This window comes from Octodon degus, unplaced genomic scaffold (assembly GCF_000260255.1).
Source record: "Octodon degus isolate 3935 unplaced genomic scaffold, OctDeg1.0 scaffold00111, whole genome shotgun sequence".
Taxonomy (NCBI): domain Eukaryota; kingdom Metazoa; phylum Chordata; class Mammalia; order Rodentia; family Octodontidae; genus Octodon; species Octodon degus.
The window spans coordinates 9814179-9836347 of NW_004524687.1; the positions used below are offsets into that span (position 1 = coordinate 9814179).

The 22169-nt window shown below is 42.1% G+C and overlaps 2 protein-coding genes across 2 annotated transcripts in view; one reads left to right on the plus strand and one right to left on the minus strand.

Annotated features, from left to right (window-relative positions):
• The first annotated feature begins 486 nt into the window (after positions 1–486).
• On the plus strand, positions 487–5487 carry LOC101568878 (spermatogenesis-associated protein 31D1-like). Its single transcript, XM_023699175.1, has 4 exons — positions 487–672; positions 1411–1453; positions 2016–2076; positions 2331–5487. The coding sequence occupies exons 1-4, from the start codon at positions 487–489 to the stop codon at positions 5485–5487; spliced, it is 3447 nt and encodes a 1148-aa protein (XP_023554943.1).
• Positions 5488–16109: 10622 nt separating this feature from the next.
• LOC101569266 (zinc finger protein 14-like) overlaps positions 16110–22169 on the minus strand; it is a 10773-nt gene continuing 4713 nt past the window's right edge. The window contains exons 2-5 of the mRNA XM_023699177.1: positions 20598–20724; positions 20351–20411; positions 18800–18896; positions 16110–18766 (exon numbers count right to left, since the gene is read on the minus strand). Coding sequence (XP_023554945.1) covers positions 16754–18766; positions 18800–18896; positions 20351–20411; positions 20598–20724 — 2298 coding nt within the window. The 3' untranslated portion in view covers positions 16110–16753. The remainder of the gene's footprint in view (positions 18767–18799; positions 18897–20350; positions 20412–20597; positions 20725–22169) is intronic.

Sequence of the window (22169 nt, forward strand, 5' to 3'; positions counted from 1 at the left end):
GGATAAGGTAGATTTGAGGGCCTCTGTTTAGGTAAATCTCAGGCAGTACAGAAGACTGCCAAGGCAATAGAATGGTGAGGTCCGTGACAATGGATGTGGTTGTAAAGGGGAACTTAGGAGGTAAAATCAGGATCAGAGAACAAACACAACTGGGGCTGGGGAGATGGCTCAGTAGAACAAGTGCTTCCCTGGCAAATGCAAGGGCCTGAGTTCAAGCCCTGGTTCCGCAAAACAAACCAACAAACACAATTGTTCCCTGAGATAAACACAGGACATGAGGAAAGGGTGGGGTTGGAAGAATGAACAGAGGGCTCTGCTATGTTGGTGGGTGTGGAGGGGCAGAGAGAGGCTCTCCTCAGGTGCCCCTCCCTCACCCTCAGGACCCTTTTGTGACTCTGTCATGCTCTATGATGCCACTGGGGGTATATGGTTAAGCTCCAGTGCCCTCAGGCTTCAGTTGCCTCAGGCAGCCTCACTATTCAGGTTATGGAGAATGTTCTCTCTTTTCTGAATAGCCATACTGAGTCATGGCTGAGCTTTGGCTCAGCATTCTTGGATACAGATCCTAACTTTACCTTTCTGAGTGCAGCAGGGTTGCTCTTTCTGCCCTTGTGCTACCTGTTGCTGAAACCATGGTTACCAGCCCTCTGGAGAAACAAAGACATCCAAAAGGTATGGACTCCCAAGAGGGAATCTTTGTTCTTGATTCCTATTTCAATTCTCGAATTATTAAATGAGTATGTGGCTCAGGAAACTCTTAAAATGGGAAGTCAGAGGGGAAGATAGGCCATATCTCTTTGAGGGAAGAGGTGAGGCAGGAGTAAGTGATGGGGAGGCTCACTGTTTCCATCTAGCCAGCCCACATAACTACCTCTCTGTGTGTGCACAGTAGGGGCTTCCAGTATACAATATCCAACAGCGATACCCTGTAGCCGGGTGGCTCAGTTTCAGACTGCATTCTCTGAAGGAGAACAGTCTCTTCTGACTCTCAATGTTGAGTCCCATCCCCAGGTCAGTGGTTTTTGCCCAAGTCCCACTCCCTGTAGGGCTGAAGGTGAATAATGCCATCCTCCAAGAGCATCGGAGCAGATAAGAGCCCGAGTTCTATCCCACAGTCCGGGTCCTCTGAGGGGCACAAAGCTGACTATGGGCCTCAGTCTCTACCATTCTCTGGCAGAGGAATTCTGACTGGGAATGTGTCTGATGGACATCTGACTGGGTGTCATGGATAAAGTCCTCCTTTGAGTTTCTTGAGGGAATAAAACATTATCTAATAGCTCTTCAAAATGAATGAAAGGAACAGATTCCATGAGTTAAAAGGGTTGATCATGTGACTCCTAGGGAATGAATATCTAACCTTGTAGAAAGAAGCAAAGATGGATTCCAGAACCTCTTTATTTTTTTTTTCAGCAACATCTCAGCACCAAAAGGAGGAGAACTAGATCATTGAGAGGTGTGTTTCTTCCCTTTTTTGCCTATCTAAGAGTGACACCACCAAAGGTCCCAAATCTATGACTGCTGAAAACAGCAGTTGTTAGACACAGTCTCTGTTAGGACACAGAACCCGAGAGGACAGGCCTACTGGAAGGTCATTGAGCCTACTCTTACTACCACAGGTGTGCAGCGGCAATAGAGCAGAGCTCTGAGCTGGGAGGTGTCCAGCTGGTGCTCATGTGATGTCCAGGAAGGACTCTTGGCCAGAACTTTGACCTCTGACACTGTGTAAAGTACTTTAATTTTGGGTGCCGTGCTTATCCGTGAGGTGGCTCTGACTCATGTGACCACTTGGCAGTTCTGGGCACCTCATGGAACAATGAATGTGCAGATGTAGATGCTTTCCAAATAAAGCCAAAGACGCATGGGGATGTTCTTATCACCTGTTGCCATCTCACCTTGTCTGCTAATTCTTAGGGCTTTGAGACTTCTAAACCCTAAGAATTTCCCATAAAGTGTCTCCTATAGGAGTCCTGTGTTTATACCTTTGCTACATGTCTGCCATTGTCCTGTTTTTCCAGGTCAGAGAACTTGGCAGAGAGAAGCAGATGAGGGGAAGAAATTGCTTTCTGTTGTGAAAAGGTGACTCACCACTTTCTTCTTTCCTGATCCCTTTTCCTATGTGTTTTGTGAACCCAGAGAATCACTGGGTTCTGACCACAGACAGGGAAGCCATAGCCACAGGTGTGGGAATGTAGGCTGGGAGGAGTTGTGTGGTGCTGTGTGAGGTCCTGGCTGTGGGGCAGTGGGAAGGGGTGGAAGTGGTTCAGGTGGCCCCTCTCCAACCAGACAGCAGGCCTTCCTTCTCTTGACCTTGTACTTTCTGACTCCTATAGCCCCCTGGGTCAGCAACATGACATCACACACTTCCGACAACTGCTGTGTCCAGACCCCCTCTGTAAAGTGTGTAACAGCACAACAGCAAACATCAGTCATCTGCTCTCTCGGGCATCCCTGGAAGATGCTCCTCATACTGTGTCTCGTTTGCCATCCATTGCCTCTGTGACAAAGTTATCACTCACTCAGACATCTGCCATCTCTGCAATTTCTGCAGGGCACACAATTTCAGCCTCTTTAACTGAGCATTCTCTGCCTCAACCCTGCACTCTCCCACCTTACCAGGTCGCCACTTCAGCAGACCCACATTCACCCTCAACTCAAGGTGGCTCTGTGCCACCAGAGTCCAATCCTCCCAGATTCCCAGTGGACCAATTCCCATCAGAGCCACTTGCCAGTGCCTCAGGCCGACCACATCACACTCAAGAAGAGGAAAGTGTTCTCCAACCAGAAGCCCCACTGTCCCTCAATGATAGCTCTAGTGAATTGTCCATTGGTGACCTCAGTTCAGTGGAGGCCTCCTTTGGGGGACACAGCACAACCTACCAGGTAGAACCTGGATCCCTAAGGTTTCCCAGGTCTGCCAGCCCTGCTCTCATTGAGAGAGATATTAAGAAGACAGATGATTTCCCGATGTACAGTGAACGAGAAAAGGGAGGAGGATCTTTTGTAAAACAACATGAACCAGACCACCCACTGACTACTACAGAGAAAAGACCAGAGTCAGTTGCCAATAAACAGCACTCTGAACCTCCCTATCATCTCTGGAGCAATGAAGGCAAAGCAGAAGAGCTGCATGTGACTCATAAGCTTGCAGGTCCTCAGAATTTGGATCACGTAGAGCCAAAATATAGTGACTTCAGCCATTCTCCAGGCCTGCTTAGACAGTCATTGAATCCTCTTGTCCATACTGCAGGTGGTTGCTTCAGTACAATATCCAATGTCTTCAAAGCCTATGAATCTCCAATCTTCCCACACACACCTTTTCTCTCCTGCCCTGAGGTCTACCCTCAATCCTTGCCCCATATTCTGCCCCAATCCCAAGCCAGCCATCTCCATTTTGTACAGGCACAGGACCAGCTTCATGCTCTAGCTCAGAATAGAGTCACAGAAGTGTGTTTTTATAGCACGCAGAATGAGGTGCAGTCTCTCGTACTCTCTGAAGTTCACAATGTAGACTGTAACATGTTACAGGAAGTAGAAGAAAGTGTGCAGAGTTTACCCTCTATGGTCCAAAAAACCCAGGAAGACACTAGTCCTCCAGCTCACAAGCTACCACTAGTCACTGAGTCCTCCAAAGCTCATGTGCCCATCTCCACCCATCATAAAGAGACTGCCTTCAACAGTGAGCAGACAAAGAAACTAGAGCATCATCTTCATGGGAAGTTCGCCCAACATCAGGGGGACTTGCCCCCCCGAGTTCTCAAGTCTCCCTTGAAAGTGTGTCCTCAGACACAATGTTCTGTGACCTTTGAGTCAAAGGGTAGTCATGGAATCAATAGATGCTCTTTGCTTAAGGGCCAGAGAATCAAAGATTTCAAGAGTTTTTACTTTCGAAGCTTTCATGACAGGATCCAAGAAACGGTTCCCCTGAAGAAAGGAATAGGGAAGAGACAGGAACATAGCCCAGAGATTGACTCCAAAGATAAACTGTTGGGTCATCCACATAGGCAAACAGTCCTGGAAAGCCACCTGGAGAGGCTCACAGGGAAAACTTCACAGGCATTATGTGTGAGTTTAAGACAGAAACAACTTATAAAAGCCTTAGAAGTACATTTGTGCCAGAAATTTGAGGAAATCTATAAGGGTCACACTCCTGACATTGTACACAAATCAAGGAATTCTATCAGTCCTAAACTTTCTTTACCTGAGGGATCTCCCAAGCAAATAAAAGACAGACATCTGGCACAATTGGAGGGTAAAGGTAATTACCCAAATAAATCTCAAAATATTTCCTTCCTCAGTTACAGCAAACAAAAAATGTTGGAAGACCATATTAAGACTTTTCATAACAGAATGATGTGGGGCCTTCCACACAGGGTCCAGAAATCTACAGAAATCTTCAATATGAAAAGGGACCCATCCCAGGCCCCTTTTGATTCCCACTTTTCCTCCTCAGATAATAGTGTTTCTGGGCTGCATCCTGAAAGTAGGGTCTACAAACCCCATAAAGAAAGCTCTAAAGCTTTCCCAGCACACAATGTGACAACACTAAATTCAGTTTTGAATGGGCCTTGCCTTGCTACTACACCTATTGACAAGGAACGACGGGGACCTTCACCTCCTTCTAACAGCTACAAGCTTACTGGTAACATCCAGACAGTGAAAGACAGCACACAGATCTTTTTGAACTCCCAACACAACAACATGGAAAAAGTAAGTCAGAAGCAGACTTTGCAAGCCAAAAGAAGCCCAAAGCTGCCCACACAGCTGGCTGTTGCAGGACCTAAGATAAGGGAGAAGATAATGAGTTCTACCAGTGACATGGAAAGGCATCAGAGCAAAATGGTGAAGTTAGACTATTTCTCCATGTGTAACAAGGCCAGGGGGACTGTCAAAGCACAGGAGCTCCATGTTCCTCAATCACAGTCCAGGACCATCTTGATGAGCAGGAAATCAGAATGTATCACAGGGCGAGATATGAATATAAGGAAACCAGAAATTTCCCTGGCCACTGAGAGACCTCCAGGAAGAACAGCAGTGCCCCAGGACGGCAAATCATCAGGCTTTAAAAGTCAGTTGCCTAGTGAGGTAATGTTTGAAATGGAGAGTGTGGACCAAAGCCGGGCTCAGGGTCTTCCTGCTGATGTGTCACTCACCTCCAATGACTTCAGTCCCAAGACCTTATTCTATCAGGACCAAAGTGCCCACTGTGAGAACATGGTGACTTTACCAAAGGGACAGCCTCCTCCTGAAAATCTTTTTAAAAATAAGGTGAAATGCTTTTTCCAATGGCTTTGTCCTAGTATGAAACACAGAGTGCAAGAACGCTCCAAGGGGAACACTGGTGCCCAATCTTCCTGTGTTCACAACAGGAGCCAGCAGGGAGAGAGAGCTGGATTGCCTGGGAACTACAGAGATTGGAAACTCAGCAGAGTCTTTGCAAGGCTATTTCGCCAGAATTTGCAGGGAGAACGTTTTCTTCCTCCCAAATAATTTCTTCCTTGTTGAAAACACTGTTCCCAATAAAAATTTCAATAAAGTGATGTCTTTTTGTATACTGAGGTGAAGGCACTGGTTGGGTTACTCAGGCTTGTGTTTATGGAAAATGCTAAGAAAAGCTGTCAAAGATTGGCTCTTCGACTTCTGAAAGTGACCAGCCCCCTACAGCCCTTGCTGAGCAGATATCATATGTCCTCAAAGAACCTTCCCTCCCCGAAGTGTGAGAAAGTAGCTGCACTTCCTACCAACTACCTTAGCCTCCACGATGTCATGTGGCTGTCATACCTTCTGATAGGTCAGGACTCAAAGTTTCTTGGGCACCTTGCCCCAAACACTCCCTCTTGGTTTCCTAGATAACCTGCACCAACCCCAATCCTAACCCTGCCCCATATTATACTCTGGTCTCAGCTCACTTCCCCTTGACCCATGTTGGTCTTAGCTCATTTCCCTCTGACCTAAACAAAATTAAGCCACAAGAAGACAAATGATGTCCACTTGTGACCTGGCTGTTCCAGCCCACAATCATCCTGCCTGAAAGATCCTATAAAGTCTCCTGTCCCCATTTGTCCAGTGCTATCCTGGTCTATGAGACAGCCCCTGCGTGCGCTTCCAATAAACCTGCTTTACTTGTGTCAGTGTGTCTGGTCTGGTTCTGCATGGGTTCAGCTGCCCTGGTTTGACCTTTCAACTTCCTCCTCATGCAGTGTTTCTGTTGGTCTAAAGAGGTGGTCACACACAGTAAGGGCTTAGTCATAGAGTGGATCAAGTATTTTCAGAGGTGGAGGTGATCTTTCTTAGTGTTTGGGGGATAATGCCTCCAAGGGTCATAGAGGTTTGGTAGGGACTAACGACATTGTAGGTGCTCTGCAGAAACTCTTGTAGGGGTGTGCTAATGTGTTTCAGAGAGACATTTCTTAAAATTTCATTGGTACATATTTGTGCCACAATGTACATTCATCAAGGGAAATTGGTATATGTGCATAATGCATTTGATTATTTTCCCATACCCTCCTCTCTTCTCCCTCTTCTCTTTCCATCTCTTGGTCCCTTTCCATTTGCAAAAGATCTATCTCCCTGATTCCTATTATTTGACTTTATTTTGTTCTTTACTTTCCAAGGAAAGTAGTTCCATACTTGAAAATATAAATTTGTTATTTTCTGGCTTTGTCTTGTGGCTGTCTGGACTGGTTTGTTTGCACTGTGAAAGGTTACCAAGATATTACTGGTAGGACAGTTGAACCAGCATCTACCTCCTTTCCAGGGCAAAAAGTGCCAAGATATAAAGGAAAAAGGTATTTTAAAGTGGGTGAGAAAGCAAGAAAGAAAACATGAAGTGGAAAAGAATGACCATGCTGGGGGAGCTGATATTAAGACCATATCATTCACACTTTGTGAACATGTGCTGCTCTTTCCCAAATTGTTCTGGTCAGCGCTTTCTTGACAATCAGGATACCATAGAACTTACTGATGTCACACCAGCAGAAGACAACATGGTGCTACCGTTTGAGAACTAAGTATCTGCAGGGATATTATTAGGCATGTCTTTCCTCTCTTTAGGGAAAGTGAACTTGGCAACTTCAATATATGCTTGATGACAACATGCAGCATCTTGCCTCTCAGTGTGTATGGCTCTTCCATCACAGTGGATACACCACCACTCAGATCTTCAGTGGCCTTGGTGGAGCCATGGAGAGGTCTGGTCCTGTCACCTGCAGCATGTGATCTAGTGGTGAACCTTGGATTATGTATCAGGAATACAGATTCATGGGTGTTCCACCTGGGTCTAGATAGAACTCCTTTTGGTCAAGACTGTTCAACTTACTACTATACAAATAGTCTTTTGGGAAGGCAACTCTATTAGTTACTTCCCCTTGCTAGGAACAATACCCAACATTCATGCTATAAAAAGGTTTATTTGGTTCAGTTCCCAGTGGGTACAGTCCAAAGCTGGCTGGCTCCATAGTAGAAACACATGATAGGTACTTCCAAATAGCTCAGTGGATTAAAGTGCCTGCAAGCAGGTGCAGGGGCCGGGGGCTCGATCCCCAGGCCTGCTGTGCCAGCCCTGCTCCTGGGACACACTGAGACAGCAATTGAGACTGGGCATGGTGAAGCACGCCTGAAATCCCAGCTCTTGGGAGGCTGTAAACAGGCAGATCACTATGAGTCCAATCTAGTAGTGAGACCCTGAACACCCTGTAGACCCTTTCCTAAAAAAAAAAAAAAAAAATTAAAAGAAACAGAAACACATGATGGAAGGGAATGGGGGAGAAATCTGCTCATCGTGTGGCAGCCAGATTCAGAGAGAGAAGGGAGGAGCCAGGATCAACATTATGCCCTTGCAGATCATGCTCTGCACAGTGACACCTTCCAACCAGGCACCTCCTTTTGGCGCCTGGATTAGTTGGCTCATTTTCAGTGATCTAACTCGAATATTTGGCAAGAATTCTAGACGAGTGCTAACATGTTTTTAAATGTATAATTTAACCATGGTTTTTCCTCTTAATAAAACTTAAAAAAGCAATTTCAAAAAGTAAGAGATGTAGTCAGTTTTAGGAAAAAAACTAAACGGTTTTGGCCATCTGAAAAATTAGTAGAACAATCACTTACTCGACTATAATTCTTTAAATTATCAATAGTGCAGAGCAGTGTGGTGAAACCTAGTATATTTCCTGTTAATTAAACTCAGTTTGTGAAGGTTTCAGTTCATAATCTGCTGACTTCAAGGCAGAGTGGCACATGACAGAGGAGCAACATTTCGTGGTGGCAGAAGACAGCAAAAGCAACAGTGACAGCAAAAAAGGGAGAAATAAGCCTCTTTCAGCCCCTTTTTTCTTATTCAGACTGCTGGGATTAGGGTGGTACAAATTCAATCAGTGAACTGATCCAGCAATCACCCAGCTTTAATCCTAGCACCTTGATCCCAGCATTGCACTATGAATCAATCTTACATTCCAGAATCAGTTACCACCAAAAAAACCTGCCCCTGACTACTTGAGGCTTTGGGATGACATCTAGACACAAACCATAAGCTCTTGATAAGATGTATTTTAGGTTCATTAGGTGCTATCACCCAGAAATTTCTGTTTTATAATAGGACAAAGGAGAAAATTGTAAGGAAAAGGAAAATCTTCCATCCCCTCTGCCTCCTCATAGGCTGCCATGGGCAGAAGCTCCCACTGCCCTGTCAGCTATGGGGAAGACCCAGAGTCAGATGAGACTTACAGCGTTCTTCATTGGTCCCCATCTCTAGAATTTATAGAGGCTGATGCAGTCTTGTCAAGATGGTGGTCAGTAACCAGGGGTGACAGCAAGAGGTAGTGGCAGCAGTACAGGTCCAGTGCCTGGGAAAATGAGGCAAGCACAGGGGAGGGGCAGTGATGAGGAGTCTCCCTTTCTGGGTTGTGGTTTATTTTTTTCTTGCATCCTAGTTGTTTTCAAGAGATCTTTTCTTACCTTTTCACTAGCTGAGACGGTGTCGAGATCTGAAACTATCTTCACTTTCATTCAAACGGTTTTGTAAGCTTGTGATTTTAAGTTCCTCTATATCTCCCTGACTCTGCTTCATGCGGTCTATTTCTTTCCTATATTGCTTATTCAAGGAGTCCATCATTTTTCTATTCTCTAATTTTTTATCAGTGTCTTCTTCACAAGCAGTTATTCTTTCATTACAGTTATTCTTTTTTACTTGAGAGATTATTTCTGATCTGATTTCCTCTATACCTTTCTGCAGTTGTTTACTTTAGATGCTATTCAGAGATTTCTTTTTTTATTTAAGAAGTTATTTCTGATCTGAGTTCCTCTATACCTTTCTGCAGTTGTTTCTTTACTTCAGACGCTATTAACTCAGATATTTCAGCTGGGTGATTCCCTATTTTTTTCTGTGTTAGTGTCTCCTGCATTTGTTCTGGGTGGGCTCGGGGCCTAAGATTGCATTTTGCTTCCTTGTCATTTTGTATAGCACTGTCCTCTGACCTTTGGTGTAGAGCTTTGGTGCAGTTATAACCTTAGCACCTACTGAAATTCTTACCCAAGAGATTATATGGTTAAGGCAGTTATAGTTTTGTATTTATAGGACTATAATTAGGAACACTAATAATGGGTAGTGATATTTAGCAGTTGACAAACTTTTATAACAAATGGGTTTGTATTTTAGACTATAAAAGCAAGCATTATGTCTATATAGTTAAGCAGATATTAAATTGGGAATTTGTATTTGAGTTAGTTCCCCTAAGTTCTGTCTGATCACCTCCCCTTGACGTACCTGGGGTCCTCCAGGCAGAGTAGTTCACCCCGCTTACCTTTTGGCCCCTCTCTCAGTCAAGAGAGAAAGAGGTAAGATGCTCTCATAGGTCTGGGTCTAACAAAGTGCCTCAGCTTAATGGGTCTGGATCTATGATGTTTAAACTCATCCCGATGTGCCTGGCTTGGGGTCTGGCTGCTGTGCTTAGCTTCTTCCTGCTGCAGCCAGTGGAAGTAAACCCACTATGCCCCTCTGGCAAGATGTTCTGCTCCTGGATCAGCTGGGTGGTTCTGGCCCCTTGCCTTTGTCTCTGCAGAGACTTCAGCTGGGGAGTTTCACTGCAGGACTGTATGCTGGGCCTGGGCTGGGTCTGGAGGGGTCCAGTGGGCACAGTGGAGCAGAAGCTCTCCCACACACATGCTGGGCCTGGGCCAGGTCCCTGGGTTGTAGTTTAGTCACTCAATCTTTAAAAGGTCTACAATGAGTACTCAGTCCTACAGGAGAGACTGGGGGAATATAACCCCTTCATCCTATCAGACAAATAAGGGAGAATAAAAGCAGTAAAATACCTCTGGTGTTTACAGTTTTGTGATGGTGTCCATGTCAGATCCCAGATATGTGCTGTGTACTCCAGCCACGTTTACCTTGGGAATTGTGCTGTGTGTGGAGCTGATCTTGGCCTCTATGGATGTGGGGGCTGGATTGGTCTTCTATTGGTGCAGTTCTCCAGAGCCCAATTGTTGGCTCCTCATTGCTGCTTCACATACTTCGGTGTTGTTGGTCTCACTGATTCCTCAGTGCACCTGGAACCAGCTGTCTTGGGTCTCCTGGGTTCCAGTTGGTGAGCCTACCCAAGACATGTGTACCTGTGCACCTAGGAGCCAGCCTGTCCTGGTCTTTGCTTTTAAATCTTTTAAATACATTTACTTGAACCCTATGTCTTCCATCCACATTTTCATCATTATCAGCATAGGAGATAACCCTGGCATTCCAGTAATACTAAAAGGTACTATGCTTCCATCAGCCTCCCACATGCTATCTGTCCCCAGGGCTGATGGTGGGGCAGATGTCCTCACACAGCCTCTCTGATGATCTCAGATCCTGCATGGCCCACCTCGCCAGCAGCCCTTCTGCTGTCTTCCAGTGTACAGGAAAATCTCTCAGAAGGTGCCAGCCTGATATAGCCATATCCCTCAGCTGCTGTGTGGGGACCACAGCACAGTGAACTCTGATGCTTCTCCCAAAGACTGCACACCTTCACAGGGCCTGAGCTGGCTAGCCAGGCAAGAGATTGTCCAGACCTTCCTGTGTACTGCGAGTAGGGACATAAGGAGACTCCTGGAGACAGAAGCTTGCAGAGAGGTCAAAGTTTGGAGAGGAAGTTGGACCTGGCCTATCCCCACTCTACATCCTCAGTGAGGATACTTCAGGCAGCCCTGGGAGACTCAGTACCACCCTCACACGTGGTCCCAATTTCCACTGACCCCACATTTTCACTGTTCCCCAGCAAGGGCCTGGCATATCCGGAGGCAACACGGGCCACACAGAACTACAATCCAACATGCACTGGTCAGGCTGCTAGGCTCAAAGGGCTGGCCTGAGCAAAGAACATTAGCAGGACTGCACTGGGGTGGGCCATGGTGACCTCGCTGTGCTGGGCTGAGGTAGGGTACACTGGACTTAGTTCACCTGGCTAAGCTGGGCTGCACTGAGCCTGCTGGATACAGAAGGCTTGCTCTTCCCTTTTTGCTCTTGCTGCCTTTGCCATCTTCTGTTGCCATGAACTATTGGTCCTCACCACGCCATCTGCCTTGAGATCAGCTATTATGGACTACAACCTCCACAAACTGTAAGCTAAATAAACTTTTCTTTTCTTAATTTTGGTGTTGAGTATTTCGTTTCAGCAATGAGAGAAAATTAACTGAGACACTTATTATGAGCCCACAACACACTAGGAGTGAAGAGTGCAGGGAATCAGAGTCCTGACAGCGCTCTGTATCAACAATCCAATGTGTCCACAGGTGGGTACATGAGGAACCACACTATGGCTCCCAGGTCTCTGGTCCCCACCATGCAGATGCCCTGGTCCCTATCTTGTGGGGTGGGATGTGAGGTGGGGTCAGCCTGTGCCTGTGGGTCATCCGCCTCCATGGGGTCTCTGGGCCTGGGTTCTAGCTTGCGGTGTGGCCTAATGCTTCTGTTCCTGAGAGCCCAAGTTCCAGCCCTCAGGGCTGAGGCCAGGTTCCCTCCCGTGTCCAAACCGGTCTGAGCACCATGATCATCACCCCAAGTAGATGCAAGGAATCTAATAGTGTCCTGGGCTTGGAGTCCATGAGAAAAAAGAAGCAGATAGCACTGTCTGGCCTGGGGTGCAGCAGCATCCCCACCAGGCCTAATCTTGCTTGTCCATGTCCAGCTCCACAGCCTCTGTCCAGTCACTCTCCATCTTACCCTTGGACTCCTGCAGTGACTCCAAGATACTGGGCTGCCTAGACAAGGGATACTTCCAAGAGCTGGTGTTATAGTTTGTGTCTAGTTGTCTCCCTAAAGCCTCATGCAGCCATGGGTGGCTTCTAGAGTTTGTGATTAACTCATGATCCAGTGTAGGGATTATGGGTGTAAGTGCTACAGGCACTCTGAGGTGATAGTCTGAATACAATGTAGGGAGGGGAGAGAGCCTTGCTAGGTGCCACAGCCAATGCTCCTCCCTTTGCACTTTGCTGTTTTCACCACCATGAACTGCTGCTCTCTGACATGTGCCACTCTTCCTTGAAGTCAGCCAAGTATGGACTGAAACCTTCACTATGAGCTGAAAAAAACATCTCCTTTCTTAATTCTGTGTGTTGGGTATTTTTTTCCAACAATGAGAAAAAAGTAACAGACAGGCGGCATCTGTAACCTGGTCACAGATGCAAAGACTCAAAGAATGTGACTATCTTTGCATTCACCAATCCTAACTTCAACTCCAGCTTTCTGATTACCAGCCAGGTGACAGTCTCAGGATAAATATCTGAACAGCTCATCTGTAGGGTATCCCATGCTATATCTACAGTCAACCAACAGAAGCCAGAGGTAAGTGGGCAGCTGGCCAGAACATACCACCCAGGACAGAAGGTGGGGGCCTAGGCCAGCCAGGGGTAGGAGGAGGACAGACACTCACTGGCTACTTCTGCCCTAGCTTGTCTCTCCTCCTTCACCCAGCCTACTGTGAAGCTTTTCCATCCCTCCTATCACTGTAGCAAGTTCCAGCCCACCATCAAGTGCCTCTGCCTCATTTCCAAATACATCCCAAGTGACTTCAAAGTCACCTGGCTGAGGGATGGGCAGCAGGCTGGACTCCACCTAAAGAGAGCTTGACAAAAGGATGTACAAAAGGTGGTACAGGGCTACAGGATAAATCCTGAGAGTACTTGGCTGACCTTATCAGATACAAAAGTTACATTTCTTGGCATATAGGTCTTGCTATATCTTGGTCTTAACCATCCAGCAGAAAAGTATAGAAATGACGTATATAAAGTAAATCCATATTAATACGATGAACTGTAAAAGAGCTTAACATTACCCCAAGCAACTGGGTGTCAGAGCACCATGAAGGTCACCTGTCAGTTCGTGTCTGAAGGTTAGACCTCAGAGGATCACATCTAGAAGCGCACAAGTGTGGCTCTCCTCACCAATGCCTAGACATGGGGGAGTGGTTGCAGGAGCCACCAGGGTCTCACATAGTCCCTCCCCATGCCACAGATGACAACAAGCCATGAGGTATGTGTGCCTATCTAATTTCACTCAGTCCCCATCAGACAGGATTAAAAAAAAAAAAAAAAAAGACCTTTATGCTTACAAGGTACCCAAGCTTATCTGCCTGGTGTTGAGTCTGGAAAACAAAAATGGAGTCACCAAGGAGTGGACTTGGGAGAGCCGGTGGCCTGTGAACTCTCACTGCTGGACAGCCGAAATGTACTGCAACACCACGATCTTCACAATGTCCACCCTGCCCATGGCCATCGAGGACTGGGCTTATGATGATAGTTACCAGTACAGTGTGAGCCACCCTGACCTTCCCAAAGCCACTGTGTGGTCCATCACCAAGGCCACTGGTAAGGGTTAATTGGAGTTAGAGAAAAAATAAAGGACAGCACACATGAAATAAAAATGTGCTTGTAAGGCCAGATTGCTCAGCATACTAAAGCACCTGGTTAGGCAGGGCACAGCGGCTGGGGTTCGATACCCGGCATGCCGCCTCCCCTGCCCCCAGGGCATGCTGAGATGGTGACTGAGACTGGATGTGGTGTCCTACACCTGTAATCTCCGTGCTTGGGAGGATGAAGAAAGGAGGATCACTAGGAGTCTGACCTGTGTAATGAGACCCTGTAGACCCTGAACTAAATAAATAAATAAATAATTTATGAAAACCAAATCAGCAACCAATTCAACAATATTCTAGAAAGAACCAATGAAGCCAATAAAGGAAAAAAAAATCTGTTAGAATGAATACATCAAGCAAGGTTATCAGTCAAACAAACAAACAAAGAAAATTAAGAGCAAACAACTGAAAAGGAATTTTATGATAGGTATAAGAGGGTATCTTTTGGTAATAAATCTCTATGTAAATGGCCTCAGACAGGATTAAAAAAAAAAAAAACAACTAAATAATATGTTGCATCGAAAAGATTCCTTTAATGCAAAAATGGCTATAAATCCCCAATTAGGTATAGAGAGAAATCCCAAATTACTTAATGATGACCTTCATATTTTTATAAAAACTAGTACAAAAAATCACAAATATCAAATGCAAAATCAATGAAATTGACACTAAAAATAGAAAGAATTAATGCATCAAATAGCAAGTTCTTCAAAAGAATAAACTAGACGACAAACCCTAGTCAATGTTACTAAAAGGCAAGAAATGACTCCTATCAATGCACTTAAAAATGGAAAAGGTGACGTAACAATGTGTACAACTGAAAATGTTTGTAAATAAGAAAACATACTCTAACAATGGGAGGATGTAGAAGAAACTGGACAGACTCTTAGAAATGTATGAATTACCAAATCTGAAACAAAAAGATACAAAAACTCTCAACAGTAAAATAAGTCTGATAAACACCTGCTTGACAAGTGCATGCTCCCAAGTTTGATCCACACTACTACAAAAAAAGGTTAAAAAACAGAGAGTAATTAAAAGTAAATCTTGTTAAGCCCATGAGAAGACAGAGTCACCCCTAAATTCTACAATACCTTTAGTTAAGATCTGATACCAATACTTCTCCAAATATATAAACTGAAAGGGAAGAAGTACTCCCAACATCATTTCTGAAAGCTAGCACTGTTCAGCCTTCAAGACATAGAAAAATGCAAACCAAAACCTACTGGCCACTTTCTTTAATGAACATAGATGAAAAAATCCTCAAAAACATACTGGCAAACAAAAAGTAACACATATGCAAGGTAGGTTCACATATGCAAGTCAATAAATGTAATATACCACATAAACAGAAGCAAGAAAACAATGATCATTTAAGTAGATGCAGAAAAGTCTTCAACATTGATTCATGATTTGAAAACCCTAAAAAATATGTATAGACACAATTCTCTAAATCAGTTATATTCATCTATGAAAAACCCACAGTCAATAGCAAATGAAAGCTCAAAGCTTTCTCTTTAAAATCACAAGCAAAATAAGAATGTTCACCATCATCATTCCTGTTCAATATAATACCTGAAGTAATAGCCAGGGCAATCAAAGGAGATACATAAAAATGATATATAGGCAAAAGGAATAAATAAAAGTATCACTATTTGACATTGATAGGATCCTTTACATGGAAGCCAAAACAATTCCACCAAAAGACTCCTAGGAAAGTAGTTGAAGATGCAAGACAAAAAGTCAACACACAAAAACCACTTGTAGGCCAGGGAGATAGCTCAGTAGAATAAGCGCCTGCCTGGCTTGCCAGGCACCCTGAGTTCAATCCTTGGTACTGCAAAACAAACAAACAAACAAACCACTTGTATTTAACTACAGTACAATGAAAAAAGAGACTGAGATAGACATCAGAAAATACATATTGCCTGTTACTGGCCAGGAAATACAGTACTATCAAAATATTCATACTTGCAAAACTAACACATAAATTTAACACAATCAAATCAAATTACCAAAAGCATTCTTCAAAGAATTAAAGAACCTAAAATTCATATGGAAAACTAAACAATTTCAGCAAACATGAAAAAGGGGATCAGAGAACTGGTGGGAGGGGAAAAGAGGGAATGAAAGGAGATTATTAAAAAAATAGATTCATGTAAATACTACCAAGATGATTGTAAACATGTAATAAAAAATGTAAATACTACCAAGATGATTGTAAACATGTAATAAAAAATTTTTGAAAGTACATGCTCACAATTCTCAGAAAATACCTCAATATAAAATACAGTATCAAATGAACTATCTCAGAATATTGAGTATATATACCAAATCCTTTTTTCAAAAGGTAGTGGTGAAATCTCAACAAAAACAAAACACAATTAACATTAATTTTTTTAGTGGGCTATATCACCCAATTATTTTTAAAAAGTATGCATGTGTCGTACTTGTATGCAAAAAATGTGTAAATACCATGTGTTTAATTAAGTATATTAAGCTCAGACACAAAAATACATAATTGTCAATTCATATTTTATATTAAACACAAGATACATAATGAAGATATTTTTAGATTTACTGAAAAACATACCATCTGTACTTTAGTATATCTCCATCTTCGATTGTATTTTCTGAAAAATTTATGAATATTTACATAAAACTGTTCTCAATAATTACTTTTACTGGCATCCACTACATGAGAAATTTAACAGGATTTTCAAATAGGCTTAGTATAGTTTCTCCTCAGTGCAACTTTTCAAATATATAACATGTGCTTGTATTGAATGATTTCTCATATTATTTATGTGCATAGGGTTTCTCAGTGAGATTTATTTGTATGTGAGGATGTAGTAGCAAATCCTTTTCCACACTACTTATATGTACAGAGTTTCTCCCCAGTTAGTTTCTCTATGCATTTGACAATTACTACTTGTGGTAAAAGCTTCCCTAGACTGCTTATATCCACAGGTTTTCTCCCCAGTGTGAGTCCTTTCATGTCTTTGGCAATTAGCATGTAGGCTAAAAGCTTTCCCACATTGTTTACATACATAGGGTTTCTGCCCAGTGTGACTTCTTTCATGTGTTTGACAATTACCATGCCTACTGAAAGCTTTCCCACATTGCTTACATACATAGGGTTTCTCCCCAGTGTGACTTCTTTCATGTATTTGACAATTAGCATGTAGGCTAAAAGCTTTTCCACATTGTTTACATATATAAGGTTTTTGCCCACTGTGACTTCTTTCATGTGTTTGACAATTACCATGTCTGCTGAAAGTTTTCCCACACTGCTTACACATATAAGGTTTCTCCCCAGTGTGAATTCTTTCATGTGTCTGACAATTGACATGAGTACTAAAAGCTTTCCCACAGTGCTTACATACATAGGGTTTCTCCCCAGTATGAATTCTTTCATGTCTTTGCCAGTGCCCATGTGTGCTGAAAGATTTCCCACAGTGCTTGCATACATAGGGCTTCTCCCCAGTATGAGTTCTTTCATGTATCTGACAACTAGCATGTATGCTAAAAGCTTTCCCACATTGCTTACACACATACGGTTTCTCCCCAGTGTGACTTCTTTCATGAATTTTACAATAACTCTGGGTACTGAAAGCTTTTCCACACTGCTTACACACATAAGGTTTCTCTCCAGTGTGAGTTCGTTCATGTGTTTGACAATTAACATGTGTGCTGAAAGCTTTCCCACACTGCTTACATACATAAGGCTTCTCTCCTGTGTGACTTCTTTCATGTATTTGACAATGACTATGTGTACTAAAAGCTTTCCCACACTGCTTACAAACATATGGTTTCTCCCCAGTGTGGCTTCTTTCATGTACTTGACAACAACTGTGTGTGCTGAAAGCTTTCCCACATTGCTTACATACATAGGGTTTCTCTCCAGTGTGAGTTCTTTCATGTGTTTGACAATGACTGCGTGTACTGAAAGCTTTTCCACATTGCTTACATACATACGGTTTTTCTCCAGTGTGAGTTCTTTCATGTGTTTGACAATTACCATATCTGCTAAAAGCTTTCCCACATTGCTTACATATATAGGGTTTTTTGCCAGTGTGAGTTCTTTCATGTATTTGACAATGACTGTGTGTACTAAAAGCTTTCCCACAGTGCTCACATACATAGGGTTTCTCCCCACTATGAGTTCTTTCATGTATTTGACAACAACTGCGTGTGCTGAAAGCTTTTCCACACTGCTTACATACATAGGGTTTCTCTCCAGTATGAGTTCGTTCATGTGTTTGACAATGACTGCGTGTGCCAAAAGCCTTTCCACATTGTTTACATACATAGGGTTTTTCCCCAGTATGAATCCTTTCATGTTTTCGACAAGCACTGCGTGTACTAAAAGCTTTCCCACACTCCTTGCAGGCATATGGTTTTGCCCCAGTCTGAGTCCCTTCATGTCTTTCATGAAGACTCTGTGTGCTGAAAGCTCTTCCACACTGCTTATATACATATGGTTTCTCCCCAGTGTGAATACTTACATTACTGAGAAAATAATTATTTTGATTCAGTACTTTCCCACATTCCTCAGAAACATGGAGCTTCTCTCTAGCATGCCTTTGTTTATGTACTTCATTGGTTGTGCTAGAGATTTCCAATTTTTTCTCCCACACAAAGCTCTTTTCTCTGAGGTGAGTTCTTTCACTAAGATCAGAGCAGGATTTCCCACACTGATTGCATTCATAGGGTTTATCTCCAGGCTTTGTCCTTGGATGCTTCTGAAAAGACTGGAAACCACAAGTTCTTCCATTGCCATTACATTTATGCAGCCTCTCTTCAAATTCTACATACTCACATGGTTTAACTCTAGTGTGAGCTATGATGGGCACATTTGGAGACAAATGGCTGACTAGGGGCTTTCTACAAGCAAGGCTTTCAGCTTATGTCAAACCAGCTTGTTTTAAGTCCACATTACCGTCTGGAGTCCAAAGGAAGATTTTTTCATATTGACTCAATGCTTTATATTCACAGCATTTTGCTATCTGTTCATTTCTGAGGAGAAAAGAAAAAAGTCAAATTAAAATGATTCTCCATATTAATTAATTACCCAAACAAGTTGTCATCTAAGAAATATTGACAAGTTAACTGAAAGTCTTGAGGGGTAACTTCAAACTGGCCACTGCCAAAAGAGAACCATGTATTTGAGAATTTTAGAATTGGAATATTTTGCAATACATAAAGTTTGGTTTCATTCTAGGAAGCTGGTACTTTTATATATCAAATATTATTTAATATCTCTCTCCTTTTTTCTCCCTACCCTGTTTATCTTTCCCATTTTCAAAACTCAATCTTCCTTTTTTCTTATCACTATTAGCACTACTTTTATTTAACTCAATTTGTATTTTTGATTTCATATAAGAGAAACCATATGATATTTTATATTCTGTGTCTGACTTATTTCACTTAGCAATACAGGTTGAACACCCACTCATTTATTTTGGCAAATGACATGGTGTCTTTCATCTTTATGGATGATTATATAACACATTTTCTGTTTTCAGCACTAGGAATTAAACAAAGATCTTAGTACTGAATTATATCTTCAGGTTTTTTATTTTGAGAGAGACTGTCATTGATGATTAGGTTGTTCAGTCTGAGCTTTCAACTTGTTACATTGCTAAATCTGTACCTAGAGTGCTCGGTTTTCATCATACTAACAGTATTAAAAATTTTCATTATCCATACATTCATTGTGGACATTGAGGGTGATTTCAGGGCTTAGCAGTTATGTATTATTCTGCTTTGAGTATGGATGTACATGTATCAGTATAATATCATTTTTAACTATTTTTGTGAATATATCCAGGACAGGAACACTTGGATCAAGTAGAAATGTTTCTCTACTTTTTGAGACCTCTGCATACTGATTATCATACATACCATAATACTGGCTATACTTAGTATTCCCACCAACAATGTTGGAGGGTGCCTTCTAGGAATTTTAAAACATGAATGGGTTCAATTATCTGGATGACAGCTTGAAAACATCCATCATTACAACACTGGCATCTATTTGCACATTGAATACTACTTCAAGATCAGCAGTGTTTTTAAATTGTCAATGTCTTATATTCAAATTTATACATAAGTCACTATCTTTTTTTATAAATCACTATCTTGAAGACGGACTCTTCTCAAAGCCGAAAATTTTTTCTTTTCATATATACTTATATACAATACTTAGACACACTTTCATAAATCATGTTGAAAAGAACATTTTTATACATATATATTAAATAGTGTTACTTCTATTACATCAGTACTCAGTCTCCAACATTGGAAAATTTCTATATTTAACTGTCAGATTATATATACCCAAACTGTATATATACTTTTGGAGAGTACTTGTAAAATTAAATGAAATTGAACATGGCCTTGCTTCCTTAGTTGTCATATTTTTACTTACACAAAGACTCTGGAGAAACATTCTCTTTCATTAAAATTACCTTAGATTTCTCCAGTATTTTTTGTACTGTTCTTCAAATTCCTGGTTATCCCAGGCTCTTCCTAAATTGTAGACACAGAGATAGAAAGGAAGAAGGGAATAACTATTTTAATATATAAAAATTAGTAATTCAAGTTAGAATCATCTTGTAATGTAATCAGTCTTGTAATAGCTTCTATTTAATGAAATTTTTACAATAAGCAAGAAATGTTTTGATTGTGTAAATAAGCAGATGATGTCATCCTTACCTATAGCAGCCATATTCATAAATGTTTCCTCCATGACATCTCTGTAGAGCTTTTTTTGCAATGGATTCAGCAAAGTCCACTCCTCCTTGGTGAAGTTCACAGCCACATCTTCAAAGGTCAGTACCTCCTAAGTAATTTATATGTATTTTATAAAATATATATCTATGTATTTCTCTATTCCCATTCCACTTTTAAAACTTACTTCACCTCCTAGTTCATAAAGCTTGGTTTTCATTTTATTTTTCTTTTCTCACATTTTTCTTTGCCTTCTTTCCTTTCCCAACTCCCCTCATTATTTTCCTTTCCTTTCAGATAGGTATTGTCTCACAGATAGTAATAATAAAAAAAGAACTATCAAGGGCATTCATTAGATTAATAGTCTTCACCTAAAATAAGTGTTTACCAAACTAAGGAATTATAGACATTTTACACCTAGGCATGTAGATTTTCCATACAAGATAATACATTACCTAGTAAAATACAAGCATACAAATTAGTTAACTTACATCATGAGTACTGTCTTAATTAATTTGCTTTCATTGCTGGTACAAAATACCTGATGCCCAAAATTATGAAAGGAAAGGTTTATTTAGCTCACAGGCTGTGGCGGTTTCAGTCCATAATCAGCTGGCTCTGGCAGAACAGCTGCAATCTGTAGGCCCAGCTTTCCTGGCACCATTTAAGAACTTTGGCAGGCTCTGGGCTGTCTGTGGGACTCTGCTAAGCTCTAGCTTGCATTAGCCCCCAGTGTGAAGACATGGAGCTTCTTCTGGTTCCAGTCCAAAATTTTAAGAACTTAGGAAGACTCTGAGTGGCCTATGGGATGCAGCGGGACTGTGATCTGTGGGCCCAGTATGAGCATGCTTTCCTCAAGACATTTAAGAACTTTGGCAAATTCTGGGTGGCCTGTGGACCTCTGTTTGGATGATTACTGGGAGCTTCCAAAATGCCAAAATACAGTAGCAAATGGCAATCTCAATCTTCTAGCCCACCCAGAACAAATCCAGGAGACAAAGACATAAAAGAACTTGGAAATCACACTCCTGAAATCTCTGAAATGATAGCAACTGAAGTAAAGAAACAAGTCCATCAGGCTACAGAAGAAATAACAAAAATAATCTCTCAGGTCCAAAAAGAAATGACAATTATGAAAGAATTGCTCAGCATAGCTAAAGACATAGATTTAAAAAAAAAAAGAAGAGAATAGAAAAATAATGGAAATTCTGAATGAACAATACAAGAAAGAATTAGAATGAATGGAACAGATTCAAAGACATCCAGGAAATTAAAGATTCCATTGAAAGCTGGCAAAACACCCCACAGGAACAAAATTGAAGACAGACTTTCAGACCTCAAAGACAATGGTGCAACTAATGAATGGGAAAGGAAGAGCTCTTAAAAATAACATGGAATGTTATGCCTAAGATGTTTGATATTCAGACAGATAGTGAGGTTAAGCTTAACAGCCTAGGTTGCATGGCAGTAACAATAAGCTTCTCTTCTGGAGGGTTAACAACCTAAGTTTGCAGACCAAAATTAGAGAAAAAGGAGGGCCACAAGGAAAGCCAACAT